A 24,385-nucleotide genomic window follows, 5' to 3' on the forward strand; every position below is an offset into this window, starting at 1 on the left:
CAGTGAACAAAATAAAGAGCCTCACCCTCGAGGACCTTCTATTCTAGCGAACCAGCCTTTGTATTCTTGCAGTGCACAGCTTGGTGTTTTCCACAGGCCTCGGCAGCCAGGCTGGCAGCCAGCTGGCCCTTGTGCTGCCCGCCCTGTGGATGGGGGCCTCTGAGCCAGCCACAGAGCCAGGGCAGCCCGGCATGCGCTGGGGTTAGGCAGCCGTGGGACACATCCCATCTGGCTCCCACTGGGCCGTGTGCTCTGGGTTCCCAGCTCCCCCTACTTTCCAAAAATCTCTTTACACATCTCTCCAGAAATCCTTTTCTTTTGTGATGCTTCCTTCTCTGTGGGAACTTGCTCTGACCCCCATTTTCCTCCTCCTCCCAGCCCCGCCCGGCCCACATCCCATTTTCCTGGGACCTGTGTAGGATGGAAACACCTTGTCCTCTATCCTTGTCTCATTTTGGTGCTTCTTATTGCCGCTGACACGCCTTTACCTCCTCACGTGTGTCTTGGACTGAGGTAGGCAGGGATAAGGAGGCACCCACTATGTGCATGAGTGTGTCCTGTGTGGGTGCTGTGCCAGGCTCTGTAGACTGGCTCACGTTATCCCACCACAGCCCTGTGAATCCATGCTGCTGTTAGCCTGCAAGGTGCAGGCGTTCATCTGTCGTCCTGTGCTGAGCAGTGGGTGTGTGGTGCCTCCTGGGCACTGGGTGTAGGACGGCTGCTCATATGTAAGCACACCTTGCCTCCAGGAGGGGAGGAGAGGAGCCCAGAGCTAAGGCAGGACATCCAGCAGAGACTCTGCGGGCAGTAGGTGGGTGGCAGTGGGTATCACTTCTCCAACTAGGGTCAGAGAGGAGGAGGAGGGAGAGAGGAGCGTGCTAGTGAGGGCCTCCTGAGCTGCGATGCAACAAGGAGGAAAGAACAGGTGGCCGCCTGTCTGCAGGGAAAGGCCACATCCATGTGTAGAGCTTCCGTGGACCAGAGGGAGGCAGGCCGGGCTGCTCTTGCCCGTGGGAAGGGCACAGGATGGTGAGATGGGCAGCGGTGGCCATCCTATGTTCACACATGCCATGAGCACCACATGGACGCTGTATTCCTTCCGTTGTTTCTACTTCTTTGCTGCTGGGCAGAGGCTGGCACTAGAGAGAGCAAGTAGAGGCATGGGGAAGGTTTCTCAAGACTGGCCTCCAGCATTCTCCCCCAAGGACTCACTTTGCCCTTCCAAAGGCAGACCAGTGGTTTCTATATTGGGAGGTGAGGACGACAAGGATTGAACCCGAACTAAACCCTGGGGCCCAGCCTGCGATTTCCTTGGCTGAGCGCTGGCTCTCGGTGATTATTTCACAGCCTGCTCAACTGGCTGTTAAAGCAGAGCCCAAGGGGAAATGCTGGCTGCTGCTTGGATTTGGGTGGCAATGGCTGTTGCTAATAATAAATTAGACAGCTGAGCGGACGCTGCTATTGATGAGGAGGCTGAATTACACTTCTCTGTGGCTTCTCGGTGGAGGGGGATCCCCTTCCTAAGGGTGCCCCGGGCAGGACTTCACTCTGTCCTAGAGGGCCTGTGGGACAGTGTCAGTGAGTCGGTGAGCATTTATTGAGTGCCTGCTGTGTGCCCTTGGCTGTGTGAAGCAATCTCAGGGGGTGTGGACAAGGGTGGGTCTGAGTGGCTGGAGCTGCTGTTCAGGCTGGCCTGAGTCACCCGGCTTCTGGGTGGAAAAGGAGACTTGCTCTTTGCCAAGGCTGGAACTGTCCCATTGGAAAGTTCAGCGAGTCACTGAGAAGTGGGGCCAGCCCAGCTGAGGCCCAGTTGCCATTGGCTGATTTCTGCTCCAGGGCACTGTCCAGGCAGGAATCATCTACCCACTGCGTTACTCAGGGCTCAGGCTGAGTCATGGCCCTTTCATTTCACCACCTGTGCCAGCCCCAACGCCAGGGAGCATCTTCATTCAGGAAATATAGACCCATTTTTAACAGTAATCTAAACATACCACCTCTGGAAAGACCAATGAAGTCAAGAAAAGCTAAGTGTCCTAAATCAGAAAAAGCTAAATACTGCCCTAAAACTACTAGACTGTCTCCAAATAGGACAAAGCTTGTTCCAGAGTGAGCTTTCTAACAGTTCCTTCTAGTAGTTGCTATTTACTGAGCTCTCGCTGTGGACCAGGCCCTGCCTGGGTGCTTCTCGTCCACATTCTCACTGCATCCTCATGTGAGCTCCAAAAGGCAGGGGTTATCTGATTCCATTTGCAGGTGAGGGAATAAAGAGAGGTTGAGTAACATGCCTCATGCCACACAGCTGGGCAGTAACAAGTTAGCCACACCCTGGACCTGGCTTTGACCACTGAACTCTGCCACCTCCTGTATCTTTCTACTGTACCCAAACCTCAGTAGCTCTCTACTGCTGTCACATGAAGCCCGAATTCCTGGCATTCGGAGACTCCCAGGCCTGGACTCCAGCCCTCCTTTCCAGTCTGATCTTCAGGATGTTGACCCGGAGGCTTCAGTCTGCCATGTCGGTCCACTCACAGCTCATTGAGTACATGTCCTGCTTTTCCACCTTTCCGGCTCTGTGCCCACGGTTACACCTGCCTGTAATGCCCCCTTGCCCCTCTCTATCAGGTGTTATCTGTTTATCCTTTGAGGTCTGGCTGGGATCCCACCTCTTGCAAGAAGCCTTCCTTGATGTGGTGGTTTTAAAATATGTCCACAAATTCTTTGACACTTCTCGAGAGATGGAACCCCCTTGAGTGTGGGCTGGTCTTGGACAGTCGCTTCTAATGAATAGGATAAAAGGGAAGTGATGGTGTATGATTCCAGAGACTAGGTCATAAAAGGTTGGCTCACTCTCAGAGGAATTGGTTGCCATGTTTTGGGGACTCTCAAGCCGCCTATGGAGAGGCCCCTGTGAGGAGGAACTGAGGCCTCCTGCCGACAGCCTTGTGAGTGCGCCATCTTGGAAACAGGTCCTCCAGCCCCAGTGAAGCCTTCTGATGATGCGGCCCCTGCTGACATCCTTGCTGCAGCCACCTGAGAAAACCTGAGCTAGAACTGCACAACTGAGCCACTTCTGAATTCTGACCCACAGAAATTGTTTTGAGTTGCTAAGTTTGGAGTAATTTGTTATACAGCAATAGAGAACGAGAACACTTGACCTCCCGGCAAGAAGTGCTTCCTGCCTCCTCTGAACACTGTGGCACTGATCACCTGTAACCTAACCCTGGACAATTTTGTCTCATAATTAAGATCAAGCACTCAGGAAATTGGGCCCCTGCCTGGTCCAGTGTCCAGTCCATGCCTTGCAGGCGCTTAATCAGTTGGGGTTAATTGATTATCTAATACAAGGGCATTGTCTAAGAACACACCTGAAGTATATTTTGATTGTCACTTTGCATGGATAACAGAGAGTGAGCTGGATATGGGGTTGATTCAGGGGAGCCTCTTAGTCACACAGAGCCAAGGTTAGACCTGGAAATGAGTTGGCCTGAATCCTGGGGCTCTCTGTGGGCACTGATGGCTCTGTACTGTGTCCTGAACACACCCTGCTATGAAGGTGGGGGAAGGGCTTGTAGTAAGTGTTGGGGGAATTGAGAAAAGGAATGCCAGAGCTGCCACTTATGTGTTGAAGTCTTAAAAACATTGACTGCAAAAATAATTCATAATTGTTGTAGAAAATTTAAAAAATATTGAAAAGAAAAAAGAAAAAATTTATTCTTTACCTGTAACTTGTTTTGGCATGTATCCATCAAGGTATATTTCTCTGGATGGGTGATGTGTATATTCACTTGCAGTTATATTTATATATATACACACACATACACATAGATACCCAAACAGGTTTTTTTACATTTAATTGAAAAAAATGAGACCATCTTGTTCTAAACCCTGTTTTTCTCACTTAGCAACAATGCAGTGTGAGTCTTTGTGCTCGCATAATTAGCACAGATCTCCTCTCATAGTATTTGATTGTGTTGTCATACTCTTATGCATTGTTCACCCTTTACCTCACTGGTGGTACTTCGGCTATTTCCACTTTTTTGCCTGTAAACAATGTTGCAACAAATTTCCTTGTATATTTTATCCTTGGGTAGTTGCCCAAATATTGCTTTAGTATAAATTCCCTAGAGTGGGTTTCTTGGACCAGAATACGTGAATGTTTCTAAGGCTTTGGACACTTGGTATCAAATTACCCTTCAGAAAGGTGCACACTTACCTGCAGTCCCCGTGTCCTTAACTGCATACTCCTTGCCAGTGTTGAGTTTTCTTTTTAGTCTTGGCCAATCTGATGGATGAAAGATGTTACCTTTTAAATTTCTTTAATAGCCACGGAGCTAGGTGTGTTCCATGTGTTCACTGGTTATTTTATATTTCTCCTTTAGCAAATTGTTCGTGTCCTTTGCACATTTTTCTGTTTCCCTTACAAAGCTTATTTATTTATTTGAACTTTAACTATGCAAGTAATGTAGACCTGCATGCTCGTGAAGTAGGCCGTATATAAAGCAAAACCCTCTCACCGCTCTCACTGCCTTGTCTCCACATAATCGCTTTTTGACAGTGTGAGGTATCTTCTTCTGTATTATTTTCTGTGAGTTTATGTACATTCATACAGGTAATTTTAGGTTTGATTTTCTCTCCCCCTTACACATGCTTCATAGATCTTGGAGAGTGTTGTATGTAAGAAGTGTAGATCTATTGCTTTCTTTTTGAATGGCTGCGTGGTTTCTTTTTGGAACAGCTTTATTGAGATAGTTCACGTACCACAAAGCCACCCGTTTAAAGTATATAATTCAATGGTTTTAAAGATATTCACAGAATTGTGTAACCATTACCACAGTCAATTTTAGAACATTTTTACCACCTCAAAAAGAAACTCTGTACCCTTTAGCTATCACCCTCCGAATCTCCCCTTTCCCTCAGCCCCCTACAAGTCTACTTTCTGTCTCTGTATTTTCCCAGTCTAGACATTTTTATTATTTTTTTAAATTTAATTTTTATATATTTTTATTGAGTCCATAATAGCTTACAACATTGTGAAATTTCAGTTGTACAGTATTTCTTGTCCGTCACCATATGAGTGCTCCCCTTCACCCCCTGTGCCCACTTCCCAGCCTCCTTCTCTTGGTAACCACTGAACTATTCTCTTTGTCCATAGGTTTGTTTATCTTCCACATGTGAGTGAAACCATTTGCTGTTTGTCTTTCTCCATCTGGCTTATTTCACTTAACATAATACCCTCCAGGTCCATCCATGTTGTTGCGAATAGGATGATTTTGTCTTTTTTTATGGCTGAGTAGTATTCCATTGTATGTATATACCACATCTTCTTTATCCAATCATCGGTCGATGGGCACTTGGGTTACTTCCATGTCTTGGCTATTGTGAATAATGCTGCAATGAACATAGGGGTGCTCTAGACATTTTATATAACTGGAATCATAAAATATATGGCCTTTTGTGTCTGGCTTCTTTCACTTAGCGTGTTTTCAAGGTTTATCCACGTTGCAGCATGGATCAGTACTTCATTCTTTTGTATTGCCAAGTACTATTCCTTTACACGGATATGCCATAATTTGTTTATCTGTTCATCAGTTGATGGATATTTGGGTTGTTTACAATTTTTGGATATTATGAATATTGCTGGTATGAATATTGATGTACCAGTTTTTGTGTGGACATATGTTTTCCTTTCTCTTGGGGTATACACCTAGGAGTGGAATTGCTGGGTCAAATAGTAACTCTATGTTTAACTTTCTGAGGAAGGCCAAACTGTTTCCACAGTGGCTGCACCATTTTACATTCCCACCAGCAGTGTCTGAGGGATCCAATTTCTCCATATCCTTGCCAACACTTGTTATTATTTGTCTTTTTATTGGTGTGAAGTGCTCTTTTATTGTGATTTTGATTTACATTTCTCAATGATTAATGATGTTGAGCATCTTTCCATGTGCTTATTGTCTAATAGTATATCATCTTTGAATAGAAATATCTATTCAAATCCTTTTTAAATTGAGTTATTTATCTTTTTATTATTGAGTTGTAAAAGTTCTTTATTCTAGATGCAAGTTTCTTATTAGATATATGATTTGCAGATATTTTCTCCCATTCTGTGAGTTGTCTTTTTACTTTCTTTCTTTCTTTTTAAAGATTGGCACCTGAGCTAACAACTGTTGCCAATATTCTTTTTTTCTCCCCTGCTTTTTCTCCTCAAATCCTCCCAGTACATAGTTGTATATTTTAGTTATGGGTCCTTCTAGTTGTGGAATGTGGGACGCTGCCTCAGCGTGGCCTGATGAGCAGTGCCATGTCCGCACCCAGGATCCTAACTCGTGAAACCCTGGGCCACCTAAGTGGAGCACATGAACTTAACCACTTGGCCACGGGGCTGGCCCCTCACTTTCTTGATAGTATCCATTGAAGCACAAAAGTTTTAAATTTTGGTGAAGTCCAATTTATTAATTTTTTTACTTTTCTTGCTTGTGCTTTTGGTGCCATATCTAAGAATCCATTGCCAAAACCAAGGTCACAAAGATTTACTCCTATGTTTTCTTCTAAGGGTTTTATAGTTTTAGGTCTTACATTTAGGTTGTTGATCCATTTTCAGTTAATTTTTGTGTGTGGTGTGAGATAAGAGTCCAACCTCATTTTTTTACATGCAGCTATCTGGTTTTCCCAGCACAATTTATTGAAAAGACCCCAATGAGTAGTCTTGGCATCCTTGTTGAAAGTCAATTATCATAGATCTTTGGATTTATACCTGGACTCTAATGTCTATTCCATTGATCTACATGTCTCTCCTTGTGTCAGTACCACATTATCTTGATTACTTTTGCTTTGTAGTAAGTTTTGAAATGGGGAATTGTGACCCAACTTTGTTCTTCTTTGTCAAGAATGTTTTAGCTATTCTGGGCCCCTGAGTTTCCGTATCAATTTTAGGATCAACTTTTGAATTTCTACAAAGAATTCAGCTTGGATTTTGATAGGGATTGCATTGAATTTGTAGAACAGTTTGGAGAATATTGCAGTCTTAATCATATTGACTCTTCCAGGTGTGATCATGGGATTTATTTCCATTTATTTAGAACTTTAAAAATTTCTTTCATAAATGTTTTGTGCTTTTCAGAGTATGAGTTTTGCACTTCTTTTGTTAGATTTGTGCCTAAGTATTTTATTCTTTTTGGTGTTGTTGTAATTGGAATTGTTTTCTTAATTTTATTTTTGGATTGCTCATTGATAGTGTATAGGAATACAATTGATTTCTGTATATTGATCTTGTATCATGCAACCCTGCTGAACTCATTTATTATGTTAGTTCTAATACTTTTTTAGTGAATTCCCTAGCATTTTCTATATATAAGATCATGTTTTCTGTGAATAGAGATAGTTTCACTTCTTCCTTTCCAATTTGAATGCCATTTATGTAGTTTTCTTGCCTAATTGCTCTGGCTAGAACTTCCAGGACAATGTTAAATAGAAGTGGTGAGAGAGGATAGCCTTATCTTCTTCCTTATCTTATGGGCAAAGTATCCATTCTTTCATTATTAAATGTGATATTAGCTGTGGGTATTTTGTAGATGCCCCTTGTCGTGTTGAGGAACTTCCCTTCTATTCCTAGTTTGTTGAATTTTTTTTTTTTTAGTGAAAAAAGAGTGTTGGCTTTTTTCAATGCTTTTTCTATGTCTATTGAGATGATAATGTTTTTGGTTTTTATTCTATTCATGTGGTGTTTTACATTCATTGATTTTTGGATATTAAACCTATCTTGCATTCTTGGGGTAAATCCCACCTGGTCTTGATGTATAATTCTTTTTATATATTGCTGGATTCAGTTTGCTAGTATTTCATTGAGAATTTTTGCATCTATATTCATAAGCTATACTGGTGTGTAGTTTTCTTTTCTTGTGATGTCTTTGGTTTTGGTATCAGGGAAATACTAGTCTCATACAATAAGTTGGGAAGTGTTCCCTCTGCTATTTTTGGAAGAGTTTGTGAGGAATGAGTATTAGTTCTTTAAATGTTTGGTAGCATTCACAAATGAAGCTGTCTGGGCCTGGGCTTTTCTTTGTGGGTAGTTTTTGATTACTAATTCAATCTCTATTTGGCATAGGTCTTTTTAGGTTTTCAACTTCTTCCTCAGTCAGTTTTGATTGTATATTTCTAGACCTTGTCTATTTTGTCTGTTATCTAAATTATTGACACATAGATATTCATAATATTTGTGTTTTATTCTATGAATGTAGCTTGCTCTAATCAGTTTCCTATAGATTGACATTTGTTTCCATTTTTTTTTTTTTTTTTTACTGTTATAGACAATGCTGCAATGAACGTTTATTGTATCTATCTTTGTGTACATATGTGAGGGTGTTTTAGTATAGATTCCTAGAAGAGGGATCGCTGGGTGAGAGGTCTGAGTATTAAAATGTTGATTGTTTCTGTCCCCTTGTCCTCTTCCTGCTCATCCTTGCAGCCTTATTGATTTGGGTAAGTTCTTTATGTCTAGTAATCTTGGTCTGCTGGAGACTGGAGTTGGTAAGAGTGCACAGAGCAGGTGGGAAGGACAGGTTTTGGAGCTGGGGGCTTGGTGGCCGCTTCTGATTAAGGGTGCTTGAGGCATGTGCCCCAAGCTTGTCCTCAACCCTGTATGTTCACATGTGGGGTTTCCAGACCCTGGAACCTGAGCTGCTGGTGGGTGGCAGACCCTTTGCCTCTGGCAGGCCAGCTTTGGGACTGGTAGAGGTCATTTGGAGTCTGCAGCAGAGCTAGGTGTCCTTCGGTGACTCCACAGGGGTCCTTCGCATGCAGGTTCTCTTCTGGGAATTCTGAGGGCAGTTCTGGCCCCTTTGGTGCCTGCGGAGGAAGGGAGAGTGGGTGCTCTATCTCTGCATCAAGAAATGACAAGGACATACATGTTCCTTCTTATCACTGCTCTCTTTTCTCTCCTGTTCATCTGGGGACTGTCTCTTCTGGGCATTCATTAACTCATGGGTTTCCACTGCCCAGATATAGGCAATGATCTTTTGACAAATGTATCTGTCGTCATGAAATGGGGAGTGGGGAGACTTCTGAGAGACCTCTGCATGTGTTTTGTTAGGGTAGAGCTTTCAGTCCCTCACCCCGCCACCCCACTTCCCCTTTCTCCTTTTTGTCTTTACCTGGAGTTTACAAAGGTGGCACCAGAGTAGCTTAAGGGTTTGGACTTACGTAGTTCAAGATTTTTAAAGTAACCCATCCCGGCCCCTGGAGGCTGTGGCTCAGTGGTTTTCAGGCTTTGCTTCACAAGCTCTAGGGTCCCAAAGAGGAGCCTTGGAGCAGGGGACAGGGGCAGGCAGGGGTAGCACATCAAGGGCTCAGGCCCCCGTGGCTGCTCTGGCCAGTGGCTCTGCTCTGACTGGTTTTATATATTGGAGATTTAAGTGAGACAGAAGGGCTGTGTGGCCACAAAAGTTGGAATACTACTCGTGTTGGCCATCTTGGCCCCACTGCTGGGTTGAAAACGTCCCAAACATGACCCCTGCTGGAGCAGGAGTCCAATCCATGGCCGAGAGGCATTTGGGGAACTTGGCTTTTCCTGGGGGCTCCCTGGCCCCTCTCTCTTGACAGAGACCCAGTGGCCGCTCTCCTCGGGGCCATATGCCAGTCCGGGTGCGTTTTATTTTTTCTTTTGTTGTATGGGGTGTTCTGGTCCTCCAGCCTTGCAAAGGCAAAATCAAATTATCTTCTCTCTTGATCCAAATGAGTTTTGTCTCTGGGGAAGCCCTGGGCTGAGCTTGCAGGCTGTTGGTGAGGAGGCTTTCTCAGCAGACCCCTGGATGATGCCCTGCCCTTCTCTCCCCACCCTCTTTGTGTCTTTCAGTCGGCGGAGTTCTTCGAGATGCTGGAGAAAATGCAGGTGAGCCCCCAAAGTGGGGAAGCTGAGCCCCGGTGGGGGGTGCCGCAGTGACCTTGGGGACACAACACCAGCCAGAACCCCCGGGCAGAACTCGGGGGTCTTGGAGGGAGGGGCAGATAAGAGAGAACTCACAGGCTGATGGCCTGGACAACCTGAGGCCATTTCCATGTTGTGCAGCACCAAGGACTCTGGGGGAGGCTCCTGCCTCAAGGACAGGGAGGAGATAGAAACAGAACCCCCCAGCAGAGCCAATGGGGATGCTGTAAAACCCCGGATGTGGGGAGTGTTTGAAAGGGTCCGTTTTTCCTGGAATGGGTTCCTGAAAAAGAAAGCTCCTTCTCAGGGGAGGCATCTTGTATCTGGGAGGCAAAGCGGCAGGTGGGAGACAGACCTGAGTTCAAATCCTGCATCTAACACTTACTAACTCAAGTTCCTTCCGTTTTCTAAGCCTCTCGCTCCTGTTTTCTGTGCCTACTGTGCTCTTCTCATCTCGCTCTGACACCAAATGCGGGGTAGTTTTTCCCACACCAAACAGTTCTGCGACACCAGCTGGGTGTCCTACAATTTAACTCAATTTGGACACTGTCTACCTGGAGATCGTGTTGGTCCCACAGGTGAAGGGTTCAGTCCCACAAGTCTACCCTCCTCCCCCACTTCAGACACCAACCACAAGTCCAGGTTGTCACCTGTGCTTCTGACCGACCGGCTATAAATTGGAGTTTCCCACGACCCCTGCCTCAAGTTGATTAATTTAGTAGAGTGGCTCGAAGACTAAGGAAAACAGTTTACTTACCAGATTATCAGTGTATTGTAAAAGGATGTAACTCAGGAACAGCCAGATGGAAGAGATGCCTAGGGCAGGGTGTGTGGGCAGGGGCACAGAGCTTCCATGCCCTCTTTGGGCACACGATGTGTTTACCAACCAGGAAGTGCTCCAAACCCCGTCCTTTTGGGGTTTTACAGAGGCTTGTTTACATAGGCATGATTGATTAAATCATTGTCCATTGGTGATTGATTCAACTCCAGCCCCTCTCCCCTCCTTGGAGTTCCAACCCTCTAATCAGGGTTTGTTCCCTTGGCAACCAGCCCTCATCCTTAGGGGCTTTCCAAAGTCAGCTCATTAACATAAACTCATTAACATAAACTTAGGAATAACATACTCCTTTCACTTATAGCTCTGGAGCTGTTAAAGGAACCCAGGACAAAAGGCCAAATACTATAACGGAAGATGCTCCCATTGCTCTTATTACTTAGGAAATTCCAAGGCTTTTAGGAGCTCTGTGCCTGGAATTGGGCAAAAACCAAATATATATTTATTATTATAAATCACAGTATGACAGCTTTTATAAATAAATAAGAATACAGATACCCCCTTACTTGGGGGTTGGGATGAAATGGGATAATATATGTAAATACTTGGTAGACACGGCGTAAAAATCAGTATTCAGTGTGGATTGGGGGTCCTTCATAATTACTCCTTACCAAGGGCTCAGGCTCGTTGGTTAAGAACTGCTGCCCTGGGGAATATGGGGAGTGGTCCAGAAGGCTTAACTGATACTGATGGAAAGAGTGGGAAGAAGATGCTGATCGTGGTCCTCATATTTCAGTCACTTGTCTGGGCTCGGAGATTGACAGGCGTTATCTCATTTCTTCCTGACAAAGCACGCAGGAGCAGGTATATTATTATTATCCCCACTTCACAGGGGAGAGAAGCGAGGCACAGAGGGATTTAATAAAGCTCTCAAGGACTCATGGCTAATAAGTAGTTTCAGAGCCAGAAGGCTTACCCATTATATTATGATGCTTTTTACCCTTTTAGGTAGATGCTACGGGCTGCAGGAGGGAAGATTCTGTAGTAACAGTCTGGAAGCTCCAGGAGAGGCAGATAGAGTGCCCACCACAGTCTTGAGATGCAGGTGGAGCCGCTGAGAAGGCTGCTGCGAGCCAGTGTGGTCCTCATGGGAAAGCCAGGTCTCCCGAAGGGTGGGGAAGGGGAGGGACTTTTTTTTCTTTTTGAGGAAGACTGGCCCTGAGCTAACATCCGTGCCCATCTTCCTCTACTTTATATGTGGGATGCCAGCCACAGCATGGCGTGCCAAGCGGTGCCATGTCCGCACCCGGGATCCGAACTGGTGAACCCGGGGCCGCCGAAGCGGAGTGTGTGAACCTAACTGCTACACCACCCGGCTGGCCCCGGAGGAACTGTTTGAGGGCATAATATTGTTAGTGGTTGTGTCATTATCACGAGCAAGTTATTAAGATCCCTCTCCATGCCCGGCAGTGTGTGGACTACAAGCTAATTTTATATGCAGTTAGGGAATTTACAATCAAGTTGTGGAAACAGGATGGCATCTGCCTTGACAGCGAGCGGTGGGTGACCGTGTGTAATTCAGTGCCCAGTTGATTGGAGTAAAGCTAGGATTTTCGTCTCAAGCCTGTGGAATCCCGGTGCGCTGGCAAGATGGCAGGGAATTTGTGGTTCACCCTGTCCTCACTGCCTTCTCTCTGTTTGAGCACATAACCCCACCCCACTTAACTGGCCTCATAATGTTCTGTTGTTTTGAGGCTGCTGGGCTTGTCTTCACAACTAGATTGGGAGCCTCTCGAGGGCAGGGGTCTTGTTTTTGTGCTCCCTCTGTATCTCCATGGCAGCTGACACCCATGGGTGGTCCGCCGATTCCACCTTAGCTGAGACTGCAGGGGCCTAAAACTGACTTTCTCAGTGTTTGGGTCCCTACCATGTGCCCATTGGGCCCCACCTCCGAGGGGCCCACAGTTTCCAACTCTTATGTATGTGTGAAACTCACATGTGGGGAACTGGCGGGGACTCATGGGCCTCATGGGGTGGCCAGATCTGTCCTTGAGTGTGGGCACCATCTCCGCTCATCCTGCAGTGCTGGAGACTGAGGCTCAGAGCAGCCAAGTGCCCAGGGCGCTCTGAGTTGGGAAGAGGCGAAACTAAGATCTGGGACTCCTGACCCCAGCCCGAGAGTCTGAGGATTTGAAGAAGGGCACAATGCTGTGAAGCAACAGGAGCCAAGTGCTCAAGCTCTGGATCCCTTCTGTCCTTGGTCCAAGTTCTAACCCTGAACTCTTGGTCAAGTCACTCGACCTCTCTGAGGCTCAGTTTCTTCATGGCGGGGGAAGGGGGAGAATAATGATAATACCTATTGTAAAGGATGACACAGGGAGGGGAGGGGAGAGGAGAGGGCCCAGTGCTGGGCGGTGGCTCTGTCGTGGGGGTGGGAATGGTAGGAGGTTTGCTCTCCTGCTCCAGGAGCTGTTCCCAGGCAGGATGACTAATGCAGGACAAACTAAACAAACTCCTGACATCACCCCTTCCCCATCCACCCAGTTTGCCTCCCTGGGCAGGGTCTGCAGGGCCACCCAGGTGGTTTTCTCCCTGTGCTGGGATGGTAGCACCTGTCTGGTGGGAGGGGCCCTCCCACACCCTCCTGAACAATGCTGCCTGGTGACTTAGCCCAGAGGAGTCTGGAGAAGCCAAAGGCTAAATCCGCCCAGTTAGCAGGAGCTCTGGGTTCCCTGGGTTGCGGGATATGATCATGCGATTGGTGGACAGACGACCTGGCTTCAAATCCAGGCCCTGCCACTCACTAGCTGAGTGACGTTAGGCAAGCAACTTCTTCCCTGGGCCTCAGTTTCCTTGTTGGTGAAAAGGTGCTGTGGGCTTCAAAGGAGACAAGCGAGGGAGCGCTCTCGGGAAGGTTAACATCCTGATGCGGGATGTGATGTTGAGGCAGCGCTGCTTCAGGACTCTCCTCTCTCCAGAGGGGACCTGTTTCTCCTAGTTTGTCCCACCATCTCATGCCCTCCTTGGATTTATTCAAACAATCCTGGGCACACCATGCGCTCCTCTCCCACAAAACCCGGTGAAGTCAGAACTTGGCCATGGGACCACTGGACACGGCACTCTCTCCAGGAGTGAACATTCCAGATACCTGCAGGTGCATCCCTTTCACCCAGGCCCAGCCTTGGAGACTGATCCTTGCGCTGATGCCTCTGTGAGGTGGGAGGGCGTGTGTTAGGATCGTCATTTCGTGGATGAAGCCATGGAGGCGGCAGGAGGCTCGACTTTGTCCAGGGTCGCCAATAGTAAGACTGCGGTAGACGGAGGACCAGGCCCCCTGCCTGTTACCTGTCAGCCCGCCCACCGGGGAGGGGGTAGAGCTCATGTGGCATTAGGTCCGGAGGTCCAGAGTGCTGACTCTGACACCCACATCCTTGCTCCTCGCCTACTGGCTCTGAGAGTCCAGTGGGGGTATTGAAGCACCAGGATGATAATACTGCCTATCTCGTGATAATAATAACCCTTAGCTTTTACTATATACCCATCACTGCTCCAAGGGCCTAACACACTATTGACATTTAACCTTCACCACAGTGGTAGCACCACTATCATTCCCATTTTACAGAAGGGAACACTGAGCCCCTGAGAGGTTTTTGTGACTTGCTTGAGGTCATAAGGTCATAATTCGCAGTGGTGGAATTTGAACCCTGGTGATCTGGCTTGAGTCCGTGCTCTTAACCCCCTGCCCTGCTGCCTCCCCTGAGGCTGCTGTGAGGACTGAGCATGACACGTATGTGACATGTAAGGGTCCAGCCTTTACAGCTGTTGCTGTTTTTAATACTAACCCCGGCAAGGCAGTGCTCCCAACAGACTCCTCTGTTTGGCTGCTTTTTGTGACCTTTGCTTTTTCCATGGATCCTCTTTTCCTTGTTTCTGCAGGGGATCAAGCTTGAAGAGCAGAAGCCAGGACCCCAGAAGAACAAGGTGGGCTGGGTGGGTAAGGTGGCAGCCAGGTGGGCCCAGCGAGGGGGCTGGGTGAGAGGAAGGCAGGGGAGCAGCCACATGCTGGGGCCTGCTATCTTACACCATCTGACTCTGATTTTCACCAAGAGCCACTTAAGTAGCTGTGCTGTGTTGACTGGTGCACGGTGGGAGCAAGGGGAGCCCTGGCTTGATGCCTTGAGGGCAGCTTCAGGGCAGGCTGGGGTGGAGGCCTCAGGCGAAACCTAAGGCTTGTGGCTCAGCCTGATTCCTCTGCACCCCCTCCTGCGAACGAACCACATACAGCGTTTTGGGGTGTCAGGCTCTGGGCTCCAGGAGGCGTCATTCTCAACTTCAGGTTCCATTTCTAAGGCCCAGGGGGGCAGCTCATCACTTGGAGGTCAGCCCTCTTGCCTGGAGGGGACTGGGTGGGACCAGGGTCGTCGTCTTGTTACAGCATCCTAGGGCAAGAGCTAGTGTCACTCGTGGTGTGAAATCCAGCGCCTCTGTGTACTGCATCTTCGGCCAGCAGGGTTTGCACTCAGGTTCTGTGAATTTGGGGAAGAACTCAAGAGAAGCCAGATTGCAGAGCTGCCTCTAGGCTGTTCTTCTGTCTGGTGTTCTTCTCGCTGGTGCTCCCAAAGGCCTGGTGCAGCCTGCCAGGCCCCCCAATGCACCCTCTCCCCAGACCTGGGAGAGGGGAATGGAAACAGTGATCGAACTCTGTGGGCACTGCTGGGACTGACGGTGACATGTCTGTTTGTCTTGCAGGATGACTATATCCCGTACCCCAGCATTGACGAGGTAGGAGCCCTGCGGGCCACACTGCAGCCCACTCTGGGTCCTATCTCTGGGGTGGGGCTGGGGCCACTGATGGTGATGGTGGTGATGGTCTCTGCCCAGCCCCATGTGGGAGAGAACTGTGGACCTGGGACTTGAGAGTCTGAGGGTTCTTCCCATCTTTCCCTTGTGACCTTAGCTTCTCCGTGTTAAGTTTGGGGGTGCCCATCCAGGCCCTGCACCTCTGGGGCTAAAGGGTTGGTGAAGCTGTAGATGTGGGGCTTAGAGGAAGGGTTCTTGTTACTACTTTTGGCCTCAAATATAGGGGTCCCCTCCTTGGAGCATTTCAGGGGTGGGTGGGGACACCCCTAGGCACCCCTCCCCTCCCCCTGTAGAGTCAGGGCAGGCTGCAGGGCAAGACCCTTCCTCTGTCTCCAGATAGTGGAGAAGGGAGGCCCGTACCCCCTCATCGTCCTGCCCCAGTTTGGGGGCTATTGGATCGAGGACCCGGAGAACTTGGGCACGCCGACCTCCCTGGGCAGCAGCATCTGCGAGGAGGAGGAAGAGGACAGCCTCAGCCCCAACACTTTCGGCTACAAGCTCGAGTGCAGGGGCGAAGCCAGGGCCTACCGCAGGCACTTCCTAGGGAAGGTGAGGCCCAGGGTCCTGGGCGTCAGTAGCTGTGGGAGGGGGAGTGCACCAGGGAACCCCGTGTCCCTCTCCAGCGCCCCTTTCTCTCTTTCTTTTCCTCCCTGGTCCTGCCCCTTCCTTGCTGCCTGCCTTCGTCCTTCTCCTTGGAGAGGTCCGACTGGCTCTGCTCCTGGGCTGGGAGTGGAGGGTGTGCAGAAGTCAGGAAGGCTCAGTGTGAGGGCTCCCTGTGGGGACCACCCCAGCAAATGCTTTAGGAGATGATGGAAGGAGTAGTTTGGGGGTGAAGGAGGGTGGAAGAAAAAAATACATTCTCACACCTTGCAAGTCCTCATTTCCGTCTAAATTGTACAAATCTCTCACGTCCTCGTTCAAGTGGGTCCCCGGGGTGCTTGTACTGGATGATGTGCTGTGAGCCTCTGATTGCTTAAAAGTGACAAAGTTACATTTCTTTAAATATATTCTGCCCTTCAGACTTGCCAGGTTCCAGAAGTCCCCAGGGCACATTCCGGAAGTTTCCAGCCTAGGGCAGCTTTGCAGTCTGGAGCTGCATCAGAGCCCCCCAGGGAACTTGTTAAAATGGAGATCCTATGGCTCTGCCCTGATATGGCAGGTCTAGGGTGGGCTCCCTGAACCAGGGAGAGACCCACCGTCCAGAAGACGTCCAGCTCCCCTTGGGTAGAGGTACCAGTGTTCCTCCTAGCTTTATTCCCACAAATAGTCTGAATTGGCAGGGGTGGCCCCTGGGAAGCAAGAAATTGGGCTCCGTATCTTGCGGTGAAGAATTTGAGCTTCCGTCAAGACAGCCAGGGGTTTGAACCCTGGATCTATCACTTACTAGTTGTGTGACCCTGGACAGTTGCTTAACCTCCCTGAACATCGGTTCTCCCCTCTGTGAAATGCAGATGATGTTATCTCGCCTGTAAAGCACATCCTGAGGACTCGGCAACTGGAGTTTATTACTGTGATTCCGCCCCCCCCCCTCCTTTTTCCCCACTCCCTCCCCTTCTCCTTCCCTGCTCCCCTTCTCCCTTTTCTCCTCCTTCTCTCACTCCTTCCCTTCTTCCTCCCCCTTCCCCTCCCCCTCCTCCTCAATTGCAGCCTCTGCAGTAACATCCTTCTCTTGTTGCTGTGGCGCTTCTCACTCCTGGTGAAGGAGGTGATTTTGGGGGCCATGTCTGAAAGGTCCCTTCCTCCCCGCTAACACCTGATTTCTGTTTCTAGGATCATCTAAACTTTTACTGCACTGGCAGCAGTTTGGGGAACCTGCTTCTGTCCATCAAGTGCGAAGAGGCTGAGGGCATTGAGTACCTTCGGATCATTCTCAGGTGGGGCTGCTGTGCAGTTGAGGCCACACCTCTAGTGGCAGGGACCCAGAAACACCAGTCTGACCAGTCTGGTCTGGTGTGCTGGGGGGAACAGACGGCTGAAATCCTGGGGCTATGTCTAGTTGCCAGACAGGGAGACCAGTGTTTATGCCAGCTGGCTGACTGCGGAAGTCACAGTGGTGTCCTGGTCTCAAGGTCACCTAGACCGTACCCCTACCTGCCTCTCTTTCTTCTGGGGACCGTGGCTCTGAGGAGGATGGGAAGAAAAAGTAAGGGTGGCTCATCCTGTTGAGACCCAACTCCAAATCGCCCCGGGAGAGGGTTTGCCAGAACACTGTCTGTGGTGTGCATCCAGTCAGGGAAAGTAGATCCCCAAGCATCAGTGTGTGTGCTGGATTCCGAGATGGAATGAATGTCACAGTGGGAACACCGATTTACAGCTAAGCCAGGGCACCTCTCTCTGGATTATGACCTCCTCAAGGGCAGGAACTGGAACTGGTTTCTGTTTTGTTTGACTAACATGTTCAGCAAAGCCTCCTTTGTACTGGGAAGTGCGATGGTGCTGGGATGCAATGATGACTGCGTCGTGGTCCCTGTTCTCTAAACGCTTATGGTCTAGTGGGAGAAAAGAACAGAGCAGTTTCATATGTGTCACAGGTGTTGTTTTAGCGAAATGCACAGGATGCTGTGGGATCATAGAGAGTCTGTGTCTTATTTATCTCTGTCCCTGGTGGGCTGGTGGAGAAGCAGGAAGGCCGGGTGTGAAGGCCGGTGCTGGTGCTCAGCACAGTGCTGTGAACTTGTCAAACTCCCAGTCCATATTTGTTAAATCTAATTTGAAGGTATTTAGAAAAGAGCAATTACATTTTTTTCTGCCCAAATTTTGAGATAAATATGAGAGGAAACGGACACGGAGCCCTGCTGTGTGAGAGGGGAGGGGAGGGTGGGACGAGGAAGTCATCAGCACCTGTCCAATCTTGGTTTGCTTTTTATTAAGAGAGGAAGCAGTTGTCTTTGTTGAGGTTCACCTGGCTAGAAATCATATCAGCAAGGCAAAGAAGAGTCAATTAAATTGCTGGAGCCAATTTTCTGAGGGAGTAATACCTGGATCCCCATGTCCAAATAGGATTTCAAGTTAGGTAAACCTCTGTAAAGAAAATTACTTCCTTTCTTAATAAAAACCAGACCCAGATTGGGTAGGAATTCTGAGTTAGATGGCAAATGAACACAAGCCTCTAACCCCCTTTTTCTGATGCTCTAGCCTATCTGAGATACTGCAGCAGGACTGAAAACTAGGGAAAGATGCCAGAACACAACACACACTTGGATGATATATATATTTTTGTAATCTACGAAGCAGTTAGGACTATAATGTAGGTGATAATGAAAGGTGAACCCCAGTTCACCTTCCTTAGAAAGCAATGTAGTGTGGGAATATATCAAATTGGAGATTCTGGGGGAATCCTGTACTCTTTTTTTTTTTTTTTCTGGGAAAGATTCACCCTGAGCTAGTGTCTATTGCCAATCTTCCTCTCTTTTTTTTTCTCTCAAAATCACCAGTACATGGTTGTATATTCTAGTTGTAGGTCATTCTAGTTCTTGTATGTGAGCCACCACCACAGCATGGCTACTGACAGAGGAGTGGTCTGGTTCTGCACCTGGGAACTGAACCCAGGCCACCGAAGTGGAGCGCATTGAACTTTAACCACTAGGCCACCATGGCTTGCTCGGGAATCCCATACTCTTTAGAAATGAGAATGAGCCCTGGAACAGTCAGGGGTCTTTCCACATGGAATCGTTTTTGTTGTTTTGGGTCAACAGCATTTGAAATCAATGCCCTGGGGAACTCAAATGTGGCTCTCCCAAATAGAAAGCCAATGAATGGGATGGCGGAGAGAAGCCCTACACCAGTTAGGAAGTTGGACAATCACATTATGTACTTGGAGTGATGGCCAGGCCAAATTGAAAACCAGACATAAAAAAATTGGCCCCCACGGCTTAGCAGCTTTACCAGACACAAAGAAGAAATTATGCGGAGATGAAGTTCCCTTGCTGGCAGTGACCCCTGTCCCAGCTTCTTCCTCATTCCCCGTAGGCTTCTGGATTATTTAATTGATACAATCAGCTCTCCAGCCTAAAGTCTGAGAAGAGTATTCTAACAGCCTTTGTGTGTGTCATGAGAGTAGCCAGGAAGAATCTACCCACAATTTCGAAACAAATAACAAGCCTGAGTAGATTTCTTCTTTTTCAAGTTTGGATATAAAGAAGAAGACAGAGAATGAAAAAAAAAAACCCTCACAGGTCAGTGAAAGAAAAGATTCTGCATCGAAGAAAGCATAACTCAGCATTTAGAAGGTAGGGAAATAGCTGAGTTTTGAAAAGGACTGACTATAGAAAGCCAAGTAAAATTTAGATATTAATTAACTCTGCATTTTCAGCAAACTATAGAAAAAATAAACTCTGTGAAAGAAAAAACAAAAGATAAAATGAGAGAACAGAATGAGCTGAAAAATTTGCTTGTTAAATTAAGGAAATTATATAAGAAAACTAAAAATGGCCAAAAAGAATGTTAAATGGTATTAGAAGGAGTAAAGAGCAGAATCTACTTTGTAGCAAACCCAGTTAGTAATATTGAGAAGCTTAAGAAGCTCCCACATAATCAAAGGAAAACACAATAACTTTAAATGATAAGCAAAATTATAATGAATATGGAGGATAGTGAGCAGGAATTAAACGTGGATAATTGATTACTTAAATCTTAAGTAATCAATTATCTTAACTTAAGAATACTTAAATCTGTAGCTCAAAATGACTCACCCAGTATCAGACAAAATCAAGGAAAGGAAACTAAAAGCTGGACATAGTCTGATGAAAATTTAGTATTCACTGGTAGAATGAAAATGTTCCAAATAATAAAGGAAGACAAAACATACACATATAGAAAAAGATAGGAAATAAAAGAATAATAAATAAGTAAATGTGATAATAGAAGTAAGTCTGAATACATGGATGATGTATAATGAATATAAATGAGTTAAATTCCACTGTTACATAGCCAAGATTCTCAGTTTAGGTCATCCTTCCAAAAAATAAATAAATAAATAAATAAACCCACCTATCTATCTATGTATCTTTTATTAGAGAAAGTAACTCAGTATATTTAAAAAGAAAAGTGTTGAGAAACAGTTATAACAATCAGATACAAAAGGAAGCAGAGTGGCAATATTAATATGAAAAAATAGAATTCAAGACAAAAAAATCAGTGTGACAAAGAAGGCTATTTTCTATTCATGGAAGATAGGATCTACAGTGAAGATATCTTCTGAAACTTTTTATTGTTAATAGTATATATTATAACATAGTATGTCTATATATAATGATTAAGGTATGGAGAAATTCACAGAATGCAATTGTAGTGGTAGATGTTAACACACTTCTTATCACTTGACAGATCAACTAGGGTAGGAAATGAGAGGATGTGGATAATCTCATTAGTACTATTCATGTCAGTTATATATATTTATCTTTATCTGTATCTAGATTTAGCGATCAAACTTTGAACCTCTAACAGAGATTTCTGCTTCTTTTCAAGTGCCTATGGAAAATTTACACAAATTGATTGTAAGGTAGGTCAGTGGTTTATGTGGATCCTGTTACAACAGAATCATCTTGGAGCTTTAAAGCAAAGTAAAGCAAAAAACAAAACCCAGACTTCTATTTATAAAGTCTTATGTTTATAAAAACCTTTTAAAAAACAATAAAAATTTAAACATACACATACATATATATTTGAATATAAAAATGTAAGATATATAAAGACATAAATAATGTATATTCTTATTTTCTCCTTATTTCTATAGCATTCTATAGAACATATTGTTCGGTAACTTGCTTCTCTCTTAATGGTATATCTAGATTTCTTTCCATTTTAGTACGTAAAGAGCTTCTTATTAATTCTTTTTACTACTGCATGGTATTCCTTTATATAGATGTGAAATAACTTATTTAATAGCTCCCCTATTAATGGCCATTGTCAGTCTTTTGGTGTCACAAATAATGCAATGAATAACCTTGTACAAATGTCAAGTTGTATGTATTAAAGGAATTTCTCAGAAGTGAGATAGCTGGGTCAAAACATAAATGCCATTTGTATTTTAATAGATATTGCCACATTGCCTTCTGTAGGAGCTGTATAAATCTGAACTTTCACCAGTAATGTATCAGAGTGCCTATTTTCCCAAAGCCTCTCCAACAGAATGTTTTGTTGAACACTTGGATTTTTGCCAATCTGATAGGTGAGAATGGTATTTTAGTGTGGTTTAAATTTACAGTAATTTTATTGAACTATGTTGGGCATCTCTCTCTATAAGGACCACATGAATTTATTTTGTTAACTCTTTGTTCATAAGCTTTACTCCATTTTTTTAAAAAAATTGGATTGTTAAGCAAAATTTCTACTTTTAAAAATGTTGCGGATAATTCTTGATAGCAGGTAGATTTAGGAACCAGTCTTTTGAGCCACAAAGTAAATCTAAATAAATGTCAAATAGCAGACACTTTGCTGGATGTATTTGCTTACAATTTGACAATAAAACTAGAAATTAATAACAAAATCATGTTTAAAAAACCCACTTAACCGCTTAGAAATAAACAATGTTAACGCTTTCTTAAATAACTATTGGGCTAAAGAGGAAATCAAAGCTGGAGTTAAAGAATATTTATAAAATAATGACATTTATAATATTATGTATAAAAACTTATGGATTGTGATCGGAGCTGTACTTAGAAGAAAATTAATTGCATTAAATAATTTCTTATTAAATAAGAAAGAATATTTGCAAGTTGTTGTCATTGTTGTTAGTAACTTCTCTGTGCCTCAGTTTCTCCATCTGTAAAATGGTGATGGCAGTGTCTACCTTAAAATTTTTGAATGCTTGTTATGTACCCGAGCCCAATACATTGTAGCTACTCAACACTAGTAACTGCTATTATTATCAATATTATCATTAAAGAAAGCAAGAGGAAGGAATTAACAAAGATTAAAGCTGAAACAAATAAATGAGAAAAAGAACACAAGACTTGATAATAAATCTAGGCTACTTCTTTTGGGGAACAAAACAGTAACAAAACAGGTAACTAGCTAGTGAAATGTAGATAAAAAGCAAAAAATACACAAAATTAGGCAGTGAAAAAGGCATATAACCACAGATGTGAAGAAGATTAGACAACTGCTAATAGATGTTAATAGATGTTATGTTCAACCCATGCTATTATATTGGAAATTTTATTTGAAACAGACGCCTTTTGAGGAGAGAGGAGGGTGAAAGTGGTGACTGGGCCCGTGTGTATTGTGATGGAGCGTAATTAGTCTTTGGGTGGTGAACACGATGCAGTCTATGCAGAATTTGAAATACAGTGATGTATACTTGATATTTATATAATGTTATGAACCAGTTACCTCCATAAAAAAGATAAAACGAGCTTTATTTCAAAGCATCTCAACATCTCAACAGACTATACAAAATCTTAATCATTGTAAGAAAAAAAAAGAAACAGTTGCCTTTCTAGGAAAGTGTACATTACCAAATTTAACAGGAGGTAAAAAAAAACCTTACCAGATCAATAACTAGAATAAATTGAAAAAGTTCTCAAAGAATTCTCTCTCCAAAGTTTCTAGATCTGGATCATTTGCAGATAGTTATTTTAAACTTGTAAGGAACAGATTTCATGCTATTTAAACCATTTAAGAGAAAAGAAAAATATGGAAAACTTCCCAATTAATTTAACAATGCTTAAAAGATTCTCATGAAAAAATCAGACCAATGAAATGCAAAAAAAAAAAAAAAAAAAGAAAGAAAAAATAGGAGCCAATCTTAGTAAAGATTCTAAACAAAATGCCAGTTCCAGCAGCTCAAATGCAAGCAATCTATTAAAAGAATAATTCACTATAGCCAAGAAAGAGTTCCTTTAGGAATGCAAAAATGGTTAATATTAGGAAATTCATTTATTCATTTAGTGTTTGTTCAAGCAAGGCCTAACGTGTGCCGGACTTTCTCTTGGGGTGGAGACGACGTGAAGAATAAGCTCTTATCTTATTACCTGGCTCTAGAAAGCGGTCAGAATGTGTCAGATATTCTTATTCCTGTTCTCATTCTCACTCATCTTCTTTTTATGGACATGGATTATTACACTCTTGTGAGGGTGATCCAAGATCGATGGTATGGGAGAAAGAGAAGTTCAAAAGAGCTTGAAGGTGGAAATGTGTCTGAATGTGCATATGGGTGAGTGTGTGTAAGGTTGAGAGATCACGCGGAGAGATCAGAAGAGGCTAAATCCTGTATGGATTATTTCTAGGAACTTGTATTTTATCCTCTGAGCAGTAGGAGAGCTCCTGAAAGGAAAATGTCATGATCAGATTTGCTTGTAGAATGATCACTGGCTAGAGTAAGGAGAATGGCGTGGCGGGAAGGCAAGGCCAGAAGTAGGAAGGTGAGTCAGCAGGCTGCTGCCGTGAGTCAGTGATCGTCACAAGTGATTATCCAGGCCACCAGGTTGCACGATGCGAAGGGTTCCCCCGGAGCTGTGCGAACCAACAGCCTGATGGGAGCTGAACCTGAGTGCTTGCACTGAGGGTAGGGAAAAATGAGTGGAATGTTCCAAAACACCCAGGGAAAACTGACATTAAGAAAGACAGCCAAAAACATCAACAATGAAGGTGGATTTACTGTTGATGAAATGCGAATAGTGGTACGCTTTCAAAATGACTTAAATATATTTCAAATTTTAAAGATGAAGAATGAATAGCATCTATAAAAGGGGTAATAAATGATGATACAATGAATGAATAGAAGTGAACGCTCCACCTGAGCAGACCCCACGAGAGGAGCCTTGCCCCTGCCCACTGCTTGGGACTGGGTGGCTGATTCTGAGGTTTAGTTAGAAGACCCATTTCCT

At 45.1% G+C, this 24,385-nt stretch overlaps 1 protein-coding gene across 50 annotated transcripts in view; it reads left to right on the forward strand.

Moving 5' to 3' along the window:
- The window catches only part of RAP1GAP2 (RAP1 GTPase activating protein 2), a 211,596-nt gene that overhangs the window by 143,402 nt on the left and 43,809 nt on the right, over window positions 1-24,385 (forward strand). For 29 of the 50 annotated variants that reach the window (XR_011523587.1, XR_011523596.1, XR_011523590.1 and 26 more), the window contains 5 exons: window positions 9,851-9,886; window positions 14,634-14,678; window positions 15,447-15,479; window positions 15,894-16,106; window positions 17,328-17,431. Coding sequence is in view for 34 of the 50 variants with exons in the window: in XM_070562956.1 (XP_070419057.1) it covers window positions 9,851-9,886; window positions 14,634-14,678; window positions 15,447-15,479; window positions 15,894-16,106; window positions 17,328-17,431 (431 nt within the window). In the remaining 16 variants the exon portion in view is untranslated. The remainder of the gene's footprint in view (window positions 1-9,850; window positions 9,887-14,633; window positions 14,679-15,446; window positions 15,480-15,893; window positions 16,107-17,327; window positions 17,432-24,385) is intronic. The other 21 variants (XR_011523588.1, XR_011523593.1, XR_011523599.1 and 18 more) reach the window with 3 other exon arrangements.

Source organism: Equus przewalskii, chromosome 10 (genome assembly GCF_037783145.1).
Source record: "Equus przewalskii isolate Varuska chromosome 10, EquPr2, whole genome shotgun sequence".
NCBI lineage: Eukaryota > Metazoa > Chordata > Mammalia > Perissodactyla > Equidae > Equus > Equus przewalskii.